At 32.7% G+C, this 13,234-nt stretch overlaps 1 protein-coding gene across 3 annotated transcripts in view; it reads left to right on the plus strand.

Annotated features, from left to right (window-relative positions):
• ATRNL1 (attractin like 1) overlaps positions 1 to 13,234 on the plus strand; it is an 809,729-nt gene that overhangs the window by 105,791 nt on the left and 690,704 nt on the right. For all 3 annotated transcript variants that reach the window (XM_038008819.2, XM_073019389.1, XM_007964178.3), the window contains exon 9: positions 10,993 to 11,176. In XM_038008819.2, coding sequence (XP_037864747.1) covers positions 10,993 to 11,176 — 184 coding nt within the window. The remainder of the gene's footprint in view (positions 1 to 10,992; positions 11,177 to 13,234) is intronic.

Raw genomic sequence — 13,234 nt, forward strand, 5'->3', positions numbered from 1 at the left:
AACGCTCTTTTAAGCTGATAACATCTTAACTTAGATCACATAAAATAACTCTACACTTTTATGCCAACTCTGCCCCTCACATTCTATGTTTTTGATGTCATGATTTATATATTTTATTGTATATTCCTTAGCAAATTATTGTAGCTATTATTTTTAACACTTTTGTCTATTAACCTTTATACTACGGATAATAGTGATTCACACACCACCATTACAGTATTAGAATATTTTGAATTGTGTCCTTACTTTTAATAGTGAGTTTTATACTTTCATATATTTTAGTCTCTTTGATAGCTGATAGGACTTTACCTATTTTTTTTCAATGTGACAGATGTTGCCTTCTAATTGACAGCTTTAGACAATTTATATTTAATGTAATTATCAATATGCTTGGGTTTAATCATGCTGTTTGGATTTTTGCCCTTTAATTATTCTATTAGTTTCTTTTTACTCTTACGATTTCATTTTTTCTCCATTATTAACTTCTTGAATGTAATTGTTGATATATTTAAACTTAGGTCTACTATTTTATTATTCAGTTCTTTGTGTTTCCTGATTTTTATTCTTGTTTCCTTTTTCCTGTATTCATTTGGAGTATTTGAACATTTTTTAGTATTCCATTTTAATCGTTTTTTCATATTAAACATCTTTATTGAAAAATTTTCTTTTTTTTTCTTTTTTATTATACTTTAAATTCTAGGGTACATGTGCACAATGTACAGGTTTGTTACATATGTATACATGTGCCATGTTGGTGTGCTGCACCCATTAACTCGTCATTTACATTAGGTATATCTCCTAATGCTATCCCTCCCCCCTCCCCCCACCTGACAACAGGCCCCAGGGTGTGATGTTCCTCTTCCTGTGTCCAAGTGATCTCATCGTTCAGTTCCCACCTATGAGTGAGAACATGTGGTGTTTGCTTTTCTGTTCTTGCAATCGTTTGCTGAGAATGATGGTTTCCAGCTTCATCCATGTCCCTACAAAGGACATGAACTCATCCTTTTTCATGGCTGCATAGTATTCCATAATGTATATGTGCCACATTTTCTTAATCCAGCCTGTCATTGATGGACATTTGGGTGGTCTTAATGTGATATTTACTATTATCTCTTTGTAATTTTTAAGTGATTGCTCCATAAATTAAAAAGTAATAGTTTTTAGAGCGTACTAAGAATCAATATTTTGTCACGTGGTTTGGAATGCAGAAACCTTACCACATTACAGGTACCTTTACCTTTTCCTTTCATATGCTACCATTTCTTATATATTTCTTCTACAAACATTGAAAATCCCATAAGGCCTTGTTAATATTTTTGCTTTCAACCATCAGGCATACTTTAAAGAACTCAAAAAGGGAAGAGCAGTGAATTTCATTTACCCAGAAATTTACCATTTATATTGTTATTTCCTCATTCCAAGTTGCCTTCTGCTTCATATCCCTTCTATCTGAAGAGCCTCATTTAGCATTTCTTTTAGAGCAGCTACACTGACTGTATAGATTATCTTAGTTTTTCTGTATCTGAGAATGCCTTTATGTCACACTTATACATGTAGGATGTTTCTGTTGCATATAGAATTCTGAGTTGTAGTTATTAGCACTTCAGAAATGTTGGGCCACTTCTTTCTGGCCTTTCTGATTTCTTATGATAAAACCATAGTCATTTAAATTGTTGTTCCCTTATATAATTTGTTATTTTTTTGTAGCAGCTTCCAAGATGATTTCTTCATTTTTATTTTTCAACAGTTTAATTGTTATATGCTTGGTGTGGATTTTTAAAAAAATACCTTGTTTGTGGTTTGCTCAGGTTCCTGAATCTGTAGGACTATTATTAACTACATCTTTTTTTTCAAATGGTTGCTGTATTATTTACAATATACATCTTTAGCTTATCAGATTCTACCTTAATCACTTCATATATAGTGTCAGAACCTTAAAATAGTATACCTTATTTTTAAAATTATTTCTCTTGAGCTAATATCATATCTATATATGTTATAAACAACACAATTGTTATAATGTTTGAACAGTAAATTATCATTTTAGAGAGATAAAAATGAGAGATGATTTATATTTATCCAAATATTAACTTTTTTCTATTCTCTTTATTCATCTGTATAAATCCAAATTCTGTATAATAGCAGGCATAATTTTCTTTTCTTTAATTATACATTAAATTCTAGGGTACATGTGCACAACGTACAGGCTTGTTACATAGGTATACATGAGCCACGCTGGTTTGCTGCACCCATCAACTCATCATTTACATTCGGTATTTCTCCTAATGCTATCCCTCCTCCAGCCCCTCACTCCCCGATAGGCCCCGGTGTGTGATATTCCCCATCCTGTGTCCATGTGTTCTCGTTGTTTAACTCCCACCTATGAGTGAAAACATGTGGTATTTGGTTTTCTGTCCTTGTGATAGTTTGTTGAGAATGATGGTTTCCTGCTTCATCCATGTCCCTGCAAAGGACATAAACCCATCCTTTTTTATGGCTGCCTAGTATTCCATGGTGTATATGTGCCACATTTTCTTAATCCAGTCGATCATTGATGGACATTTGTGTTGGTTCCAAGTCTTTGCTATGTTGAATAGTGCCACAATAAACATACGTGTGCATGTGTGTGTCTTTATAGTAGCATGATTTATAATCCTTTGGGTATATACCCAGTAATGAGATTGCTGGGTCAAATGGTATTTCTAGTTCTAGATCCTTGAAGAATCACCACACAGTCTTCCATAATGGTTGAACTAATTTACAATCCCACCAACAGTGTAAAAGTGTTCCTATTTCTCCACATCCTCTCCAGCATCTGTTGTTTCCTGACTTTTTAATGATCGCCATTCTAACTGGCATGAGATGGTATCTCATTGTAGTTTTGATTTGCATTTCTCTGATGACCAGTGAGCATGAGCATTTTTTCATGTGTCTCTTGGCAATAGCAGGTATAATTTTCATTCAGTCCAAGGAATTTTGTTGCCATCTCTTGTAAGGCAAGTCTCTGATTTTTTTTTTTTTCTTTTAGTCTGAAAATTTTTCTTTCACTTTCATTTCTGAAAAAAAATTTGCCGAGTGCAGAATTCTGTTTTGATAGTTTTCCTTTGTTTTTAATATAGAATTATCTGTTGCCATTTCCTTCCCATGCCCCCACTGCCCCGACATTTTCTAGCTTAAAAATATGACTCCACTGTCCTCTGACTTGCAAGTGGTTTCTGATGAAAAGTCAGCTGTCATTTTTATCTTTGTTCTTCTGCTTTTTTGTCTTCATCACTTCATGAAATTCTTGGTGTGAGTTATATTTCCCACTTGCCCCCCACCCCCTAATCTTGTGTGTATTTCTTTGAGTTTCTCGGTTTTGTGGAATTATAGATTTTGTTAAATTTTGGAAACTATTTTTTCAAATAATATTTCTGTCCACCACATCACCATCACTTATCTCAAACTCTTATCACTCTAGATTAGGCTACTTGATATTGTTATATAGGTTTTAAATCTTTTTTGTTTATGCGCTTCATTTTGGATAGTTTCTATTTCTATATAAGTTCACTATTCTATACTCTCTAATCTTGTGCTAATTCTGTTAAATGTATTTTTCATTTGAGGCATTCATTTATAGGCATTCTATTTCATTTATAGGCATTCTATTTTAGTTTCTAAAAAATTTTCTATTACTCTTCATCATATTCATGTTTTCTGCAACATTATTAAACATATTTGAGTATATTTCTAATCATTTTTTAAAACATTCTGTTCTACGACTTCTATCTTTTGTTTTATTTCTGGGTCTCTTTCTATTGAATGATATTCTTTTTGTTATGAATTATATTTTCTTTGCCTTCTATACTTGTTAATTTTTTTCATACATTTTAGACATGCATATTTTAAACTTGTTGGCTAATTAGGTTTTGTGGTGTTCTTTTAAGAAGTGTTGGACTTTGTACTGACACGCAGTTAAGTTGCCTTTTACCAGTTTGAACATTCTGGGAGTTTGCTCCTTAGTCTTGTTAGAGTGGATCCAGGGCAACTTTAAGTTTATTGCTGATTTATTTTGGTACTACAGCCCTTCTCAGGTCTCTACCTAATGCCTCCTGTAGTATGAGGTCATTTTTCTATTGTTGCTTGGAGCGCAAACTGTTCCCAGCGCTGTGTAAGAGTCAAGAGTTGTTTACTAGCTTTTTCTTGGTCCTTTCCATAGCCTTAAGTAGTTTTTCCCCCTTTGTACTTACAGATCAGTACTCAGCTAAAGACATTTGGGACTTTTCTGCAGATCTCTGAGTTTTCTCTGTGTGTGAGCTGATTTGATTTCTTTCTTTTTTTGTGATTATACTTTAAGTTCTAGGGTACATGATTTCTTTAAACTCTAATCTTTGTTTTCTCAAGTTAGTGAGATCACCACTCTATTTTGGATCTCACTGAGTTTCTGTTCACCTTACAAGTAATCAGGGTAATTCATTATGAAATATAGTATTTCACTTAAAATACTATAAAAGCAAAAACTACTGTAAAAGTGAAAAGTAAAAATGACTCACATATACCAAGAGTTCTTCATTAGGCCATGATGGAGTAATTTGGAAAGGATTTCCTGCCATAAACAACTCAAAAACCAGAAAAAATATATGAAAAATGCTTCACAGATGTTGGATAACAAGCCGAAGTAAAATATTTATTTATTTCTCTTTAAAGAAGAGAAATATTTCACACTAAAAAGTTTATTTATTTCTCTTTACTTCCCCCATCTTGTGTCATGGCCAGGGTATTGCCTACAAACAGTATGCTCTGGCAATCATAGAGCCTATGTTGTTTCTGTTTCTTTTAGAGTCGTAGTCCTATGCTGTCACAGGATAACAGTCTTATGCTACTTGGTATCCAGTATTCGTAAAGCATTTTTTATTTTTATTTTTATTTGTTTTTCCTGGTTTTTGAGTTGTTTGTGGCAGGAAATGCTTTCCAGATTACTCTATCATGGACTAATGAAGAACTCTTGGTATATTTGAGTCATTTTTGCTTTTTACTTTTGCAGTAGTATCCTGAGTTCATGTATTCATGCATCTGTTTTCACCACTGTCTTTTCTCGTTAATGACCTACTTCTGAACCATTGATTTACTTTTTTATAAATTGAGAATATGATAAAGCACACTACCAAACTGAAAAAAAATTCATGCATATTCAAATAACAACAGAGGTTAAGAAAATACTTTTTCTGAGGTGATCTATATTTTGTTACCTTGCATGTTTATTGAGACCAGCTGGTTCCTTAGAGTATATACACATTTCCAAATGCAAAACTTAAGAAGAATATGATAATGTGAATCAAATTAATCTTACTTTTAAAATTTGTCTCCTGTATGGGAACACAATTGTGTCCTTAATTTTTCATCTGAAACTACTATACCACTTATGAATTCCTTGCCTGAACTGCTAGTAACTGAACCTAGAGAAACATTGAGGTAGTACTTAAGAATGCACATTTTGGTGTTAGACCTGTATCTTGGCTCTTACAATTCCAAAAGTTTTTAAAAAAATGTTTGTCAAGTAGTTAAGTGAAATACTTTATTTCATAATGAATTATGCTGATTACTAGTAGGGTGAACATTATATTTTTAAAATAAACTTTTTGTTTTGAGATAGATGTAGTTACAGGTATATAATTGTAAGAAATAATAAGAGAGTGATTCTGTATACCCTTTACACAGTTTTCTCTCATGGTAACATCTTGCACAAATGTGTAACATTTTAAGTCTAGATACTGACATGGATATAATCCTATGATTTTACTCAGATATCCCCAGTTTTATTTGTATTCATTTGTGTGTGTGTGTGTGCATATTTCATTCTGTGCAGTTTTATCACACATGTTGTTTCATGTATCTGCCATCACAGTTAAGAAATAGAGTAGTTCTTCACCCCAAAGATCCTTCTCATTGCCCCTTTAACCACACCTACCTCCTTTCTACCCTGGCTCCTCAGCACCACCAGTTTGTAATTTTGTACCACCATTTTGTACCACCATTTTGTACCACCATTTTGTACCACCTCAGCACCACCATTTTTATAATTTTGTAATTCCAAGAATGTTTTATAAATGGATCATTTACAATTAAGGTAATTTTGATATGTTAGTGACCTAGTCTGCTATTTTATTACTTGTTTTCTGTTTGTTTCATTTTCTCGTACCTCTTTTTCTCTTTACTTGCTTCCTGTGAGTTATGTGAATAATTTTTAGGAAGGATTCCATTTTGATGCACTTATATAGTTTTCTTTATAGTATCTCTTTGTATGATTTTGGTAGTATCTTTTGTATAATTTTCTTAGTGGTTAGTCTGGGTATTAAAATACACTTATTTGACTTATCACAGTCTACTGGCATCAATGATTTACCACCTCAGGTGAGACGTAGAAACCTTGCTTTCATTTATATCACTTTACCTTTACTTTTCTCACTTTTAAATATCATTATCTTGAGTATCAGATGGTGTTATAATTTTTTTCCATCATATATTATTAATAAACATCCGTGAGAAGGATAATCTGTTGTTTGTACTCATATTTCTGCTCTATTTGTAATTCTGACTTCTTTTCTGATGCTCCAGGCTTCCTTCCTTCATCTTTCTGTTTGAAGAAATTCCTTTAACCATTGTTTAAGGAGAGACTGCTAATGACAAATTCTTTTAGTTTTTTTAAATTTAAGAATTTTTTTTCCTTCTTAATTTCTGAAGGATAGTTTCACTGGAGATAGAATTTATAGTTTACAGTTCTTTTTCTCTCCAACATTTGAAAACAGTTGTGTTACTTCTTTTGGGCTTCCATGGTTTCACATGAGAAGTCCACTATTATTAAAATTATTGTTTTCCTAGGTAATTTGTCATTTCACTCTGGCTACTTTCAATATTTTTTTCCTTTTCTTTGGTTTTTAGAAGTTTAATTATGAGGTGTCTTGGCATGGATTTCTTTGGGTTTAACCTATTTAAGATTTACTTAGTTTCTTGAATCTGTAGGTTTATGTCTTACGAAATTTGGAAGTATTTGGCCATCATTTCTTTAAAAACTCTGTAAGCCCCATTTCTTTTTCTTCTACTTCTGGGTTTATGGTGCTACAAATGTGGGATCATTTGTTATTGTCCTAAGGGTCTCTGAGACTCTGTTCACTTTCCCTGACCCCCCGTCTGTTTTCTCTATTTTTCATATTGGATAAATTTTATTATTTATTTAATTTATTTTTATTTTTAATTTTTTGTTTAATTTTATAATTTTTACTTTTATTTTAAATTCAGGGGGGTGAATACAAATGCAGGTTTGTTGCTGTATTGCATGATGCTGAGGTTTGGACTATGATTGATCCTGTCACACAGGTGTTGAGCCTAGTACCCAATAGTTACTTTTTCACCCCTTGTCCCACTCCCTCTCTCGATAAATTTTATTGTTCTATCCTCAGGTTTAACAATTCTTTCCTTTGTCATTTCCACTCTGGTATTGAGCCTATGCAGTTAGTTTTTATTTGTTATTGTAGTTTTTTTTTAAACTTTTCTTTTTTTGGCTGAGATATTTTTGTTTGTTTCAAGATAATTTGTAATAGTAGTGAGGTTGCAGAGAAAAAGGAATGCTTATACACTGTTGGTGGGAGTGTAAGTTAGTTCAACCATTGTGGAAGACACTGTGGTATTTCTTAAAAACCTAAAGACGGAAATACCATTTAACTCAGCAATCCCATTACTAGGTATATATCCAAAGAAATATATTAATAAATTATTCTATTATAAAGACACATGCACACATATGTTCATTGCAGCACTATTCACAATAGCAAAGAATCAACCTAAATGCCCATCAATGATAGACGGAATAAAGAAAATGTAGTACATATACACAATGGAATATTATGCAGCCACGAAAAACAATGAGATCATGTCTTTTGCAGGGACATGGTTGGAGCTGCAGGCCATTATTCTTTGCAGATTAACACAGGAGCAGAAAACCAAATACTGCATGTTCTCACTTATAAGTGGGAGCTAAATGATGAGAACACATGGACGCATAGAGGTGAAAAACACGCACTGGGGCCTGTTGGAGGTGAATCATGGAAGGAGGGAGAGGATCACAAAAAATAACTAATGGGTACTAGGCTTAATACTTGGGTGATGAAATAATCTGTACAACAAACTCCCATGACATAGATTTATCTATGTAACAAACCTGCACTTGTACCCTAGAACTCAAAATAAAAGTTGAAAATATTTATAATTACTTGTTGGAGTATTTTTATCATGGCTACTTTAAAATTCTTTTTAGATAATTTTAACATCTGATCCATTCATCTCAGTATTACTTGATTGTCTTTTCTCATTCAAGTTGTGATTTTTCTTCTTGTTGGTATGACAAGGAATTTTTGATTGTATCTTGACATTTTGGGTTTTATAATGGGAGTTTCTGGGTCCTATTTTAAATCTTTTATCTTAGCAGGTAGTCACCTAGTTTGGGTTTTGCCTTCAGCTCTCGTGGTGAGATCTCCCTTTCCAGTCTTAGGCCTTGTGGGGAAGGGGAGTGCTTTCCCTGCATACTTAACTATAAGTAGTATTTGGCGGGTCCCTCTTGCTAGTGCTGCTCCGGTCATCTGGTGTTGTCCATGGGACTCTTGTTCAATTTGGGTAAGGAATAAGCCTATCCAAGTAACCTTTTATTGTAAGGATGTGGGTTGAGAAATGCTGGGCCTGAGTAACCTTCTTCTGTTGGGTGAGTGAGTGTCATGCGACACACATCCTCCAGTCCCTAGCCAGTCTGCCTTACTCTTTACACTTTTTAGATTTTTTCTTTGGTTGTCTCTTACACAATTTCTAAGGTCTGTGGGTAGGAGCAGGGAAAAATCAGTCTACACTATCCTGTTCCACTTATTAACTTTTAAACTTTTGATGTGTTATTCAATTTTTCTAGCTTTGAATTTCCTAAGTTGTAAAGAAGAGATAGCAATAATATAACCCCCCAAAGGTTATTATTAAATGAGATAATGAGGAGTTACTGAGAACTGTGCTCTATTAGAGAATGATGCTGCTGTTGATTCCAGGGTTGTTTATTGCACCATTGTTTCTAAGGGCAAATTGAAACCCAAATAAGTAACAATGTGGAGTTATTTAAATAAATTATGTATTATCAACACAATGGAATTTAGCTGTTAAAAAAGTAATAAATGGGACACAGAATGATGCCCCAAATATCTTGTTAAGTGAAACAGTAGTTGCAACATAGTACTTTTTAGGGGTACAAATATATATACACACACACACATATACATAAACATATCTATGTACATCATATACATGTGGTTTATGTATACTAAAATATTCAGAACTGTAGTTTGAAAATAGTCTGTACATAACAAATTGTGGAAAGTACCTCTAGGTAGTGGGTTGGGGGAAAGGGTAACTTTTTTACATTTTATACCTCTTAATGTTTTTTTGTAAGGATCCAGTTCATCTTTATTAAAAGAAAATGAATAAAAATATGAAAATCTTTTAGTTCAAATTTATATATATAGTTATAATAAGTGGTTAAAGCATATTAATCAAATTATTTCTGATAAGTTGTCTTTTACATCATTTTTTGGAAATTAACTCCAAAATGTAATGCCCATTAGTTACATATGAGTACCACAAAGTTTCTTAACAGGTAAAGTACCAGAGGCTTGGATGACTTTTTTTTGATATTTCTATTTTTTATGACCATTGTAGAATCATTTTCTTTACTACCTTAGAATTTTGTAAATGCAAAGAGTTTTTAAGCATTATCATTTTCTATTAGTTGATTTCGGTATTTTCAATGAGCTGACTAGGAAGCCACATTTTAGGTGGCCGGTTAGGGGAAGTATGGATATATGATCTATATGCATAATTAAAAACAAATAACATATTTTTATATAGCTGCTTTTTAGAGTAAATTTTCTAAGGCCAAGAAATTGTGGATTTTTCATATGCGTTTCTTAAGAGCATCCCATACATATGTAACAAACCTGCACGTTATGCACATGTACCCTAGAACTTAAAGTATAATTAAAAAAAAAAAAAAAAAAGAGCATCCCTTGCATATGATTGGTGTTTTTATTAGTGAAACTGCATTGGGAAATGAATCTCTTCTAGATACATCAAGCAGAGTGGGATTTTAATATCGGAAATTAGTTACAAAAGTGTTAGAAGGACTAGATACCAAAGGGAAGGGATCACCCAGAAATCCAGAAGTGCTACATACCTTGGCTGGAGTCTATGATCACATTTGCCAGTGAGCAACTAAACGTACCAGTTTTGCTACTGAACAGGGAATACCTATTAAGCCAGCACTGCCATTACCTACTGTAATTGCCTTCCTGTTCCTGCTGCTAGAGGCAAAATCAGAATCTTTCCTCTTGCCCTTTAATCTCATACTAGTACTCCCATTGATGGAACCTAATAGTAACACAATTGTCAAGAGAGTCTTGAAAATTTTATTGTTTAGATTTTCATCCTCCGCAATGCAAAGGACTTTATAAAAAGGAAAGTGGGGCTTATATCCAACAAATAAAGGACCAGCACAGTACTAAAAATGTGTTCAATTAATTTAATTTTAGATTGCTGAGGGTAGGGATCTCATCATTTTATCTTTGTAATATCAGTGACTAACTCACATGGTAGGCTCTCATAAAATATTTGTTAAAATTTTTTTTCAGAGCTATTTATGTAGTATAAGAATAAAGTTTTCTTTTTTCTCTTGCAAACACACAAAATGTTCTTTTTAGTATTTCAGAGTTTAACTTCATCTATGGAAAGACCAGTGTTACTCAACTTCAACCCCAGCACCTAACCTGGCACATATTTAATAAGTGTTTCTTGATTAAATTAATATTAACTCTGTGATATTTACTCATAAAAATATGTCATTAGAATTAACTTGTTGGTATTTCTGGTGATATATTAGTTATATTTAAAAATACTACTTGAAATTTACAATGCATTTTCTTTCTGTTACAGCATCAAACACTTGGCTTGTTCCAGAAACTAAAGGAGCTATTGTACAAGGTGGATATGGCCATACCAGTGTGTATGATGAAATAACAAAGTCCATTTATGTTCATGGAGGGTATAAAGCATTGCCAGGCAACAAATATGGATTGGTTGATGATCTTTATAAATATGAAGTTAACACTAAGACTTGGTGAGTACACAAGATAACACATTTTCTATGTTGCCATTATTATTATGAATGATTGACTTTAAAATGGTTTCTGACATAGAAATACTTACTTTATATGCATTCATTATAAATGCTGATACTGTCTTAATTTCAGATGAGTAATTTTGTTTACCAGTATGACTTCAATATCATCTGTTCAGGGATTTGCTCTTCTTTGCACTCATGTTTTTTTGTCATCTGTATTTTTTAAAAAGCATTTATTTAGTTTGATCATCTAACTTCCTGTGAACTACAGAGCTTATGGCATTTAGGTAAATTTTCACCTTTTGTTGTTATAAACAATGCTGCACTGCACTTCTTATACTGGTCTTTTCATGTACATATTTAAGAGTTGCTCTAGGGTGCATACTTAAAAGTGAGATTGTTGTATCTGAGAGTATTTATATCCTCAACTTTATCACATGCTGCCGAAGTGCTTTTCAAGTCACTGTGGTAATGTATATATACTTCTACCAACAGGGTATGTGTCTCTGATTCTTCATGTTCTCACCAACACTTGAAAATTTTGAGAATTTTTACTTTTGCCAAGGTGACGGGAGTGAATAGTATTTTAATGTGCATTTTCCTGATTACTATTGTAAACATCTTTTTAATGTGTTCACTTACTATTGTTTCCTGTTTAGTGAATTGCCAATTAATATCCATAATATTCTCTTTGTGACTGAAATATTATTAATTTTTCATTTATTGATTTTTTGGGTATAGAACTTTTAAAATAAAATTTTTGTTATCCTAATTTTTCTTTGTAAAATCTGGGAAATGACTTTTTTTTTCTTTTAAGGCACTATACATTCTTTTAAACTTACAGCATGAAGTTACTTTATGTGATCTAAGAAAATACAAAGGTTTCCACCAAATCACGATTTCTTCTACCCCCTTCACTTTCATACATATATCCTAATTTCTACTTTTTAAAAAAATATAGAATTATAACACCTTTTTTTCTTTTGGTAATTACGTTAATTCTTATTTTTTTGTCTAATAAAATGCAGTTTTATTCTTTATATTTTTATGTTCATTTTTATTTTGTGTAACTCATAAATAGCATCTTACTTTCTTACATTTAATATTTGTACATTTTTCTCTGACATTTTGCTATGTTAGCAAGTGGAATTGTGGTATAGTGATTAAGGTACTATCAGTCTGTTTCACATTTTAAACATGTATTTTACTTTATTTTATTTATTTATTTGAGACGGAGTTTTTACTCTTGTTGCCCAGGCTGGAGTGCAGTGGCGTGATCTCAGCTCACTGCCACCTCCACCTGCCAAGTTCAAGTGATTCTCCTGCCTCAGCCTCCTGAGTAGCTGGGATTACATGCATGCACCACCATGCCTGGCTAATTTTGTATTTTTAGTACAGATGGGGTTTCACCATGTTGGTCAGCCTGGTCTTGAACTCCTCACCTCAGGTAATCCACTCGCCTCGACCTCCCAGAGTGCCGGGATTATAGGTGTGAGCAACCATGCCTGGCCCTAAAAATGTATTTTAAATGCTATATCATACCAAAAGGGAAGAATAACTTCTGTGTGAAGGAGGCAGTGTAGTTCATAGTAATAATAATGGATATAGCAATGCTCAGGTAAGAAGACTCTTAATAAAAGTGAATGGATAAGAGAGCAGAATTGGATGTTATTTGTGTAAAGTCAAAATGAGAGATTTAGTTGTTGCTCACTACTTGAATGAAATTTTCTCAAATTTTCCACGCTTTTCTACCTGAAAACTTTACGTAGTGAAAGTTTTGCCTAGATGAATATATTTATCAGCCTTGGCAATTTTAGTATGTGCACAAATGGCAGTGGATATTTATATTGTTAAACAATTTACTAAAACAATTTGTAAATTATTTTAAATACCTCATTAAAAATATGTTGTAGATGTATGATGCTTTAATATTTTAATGTGTCTTAAATTTCTTAAGCACACAAAGTTATCAGTGTGCACTAATTGATTTTTTCATTATCCTTAAAGTTTGTAGTATTCTTTAAGTTTTGATCTTTTTTTAGCTTATTTGTCAAG

Source organism: Chlorocebus sabaeus, chromosome 9 (assembly GCF_047675955.1).
Source record: "Chlorocebus sabaeus isolate Y175 chromosome 9, mChlSab1.0.hap1, whole genome shotgun sequence".
NCBI classification, from domain to species: Eukaryota; Metazoa; Chordata; class Mammalia; order Primates; family Cercopithecidae; genus Chlorocebus; species Chlorocebus sabaeus.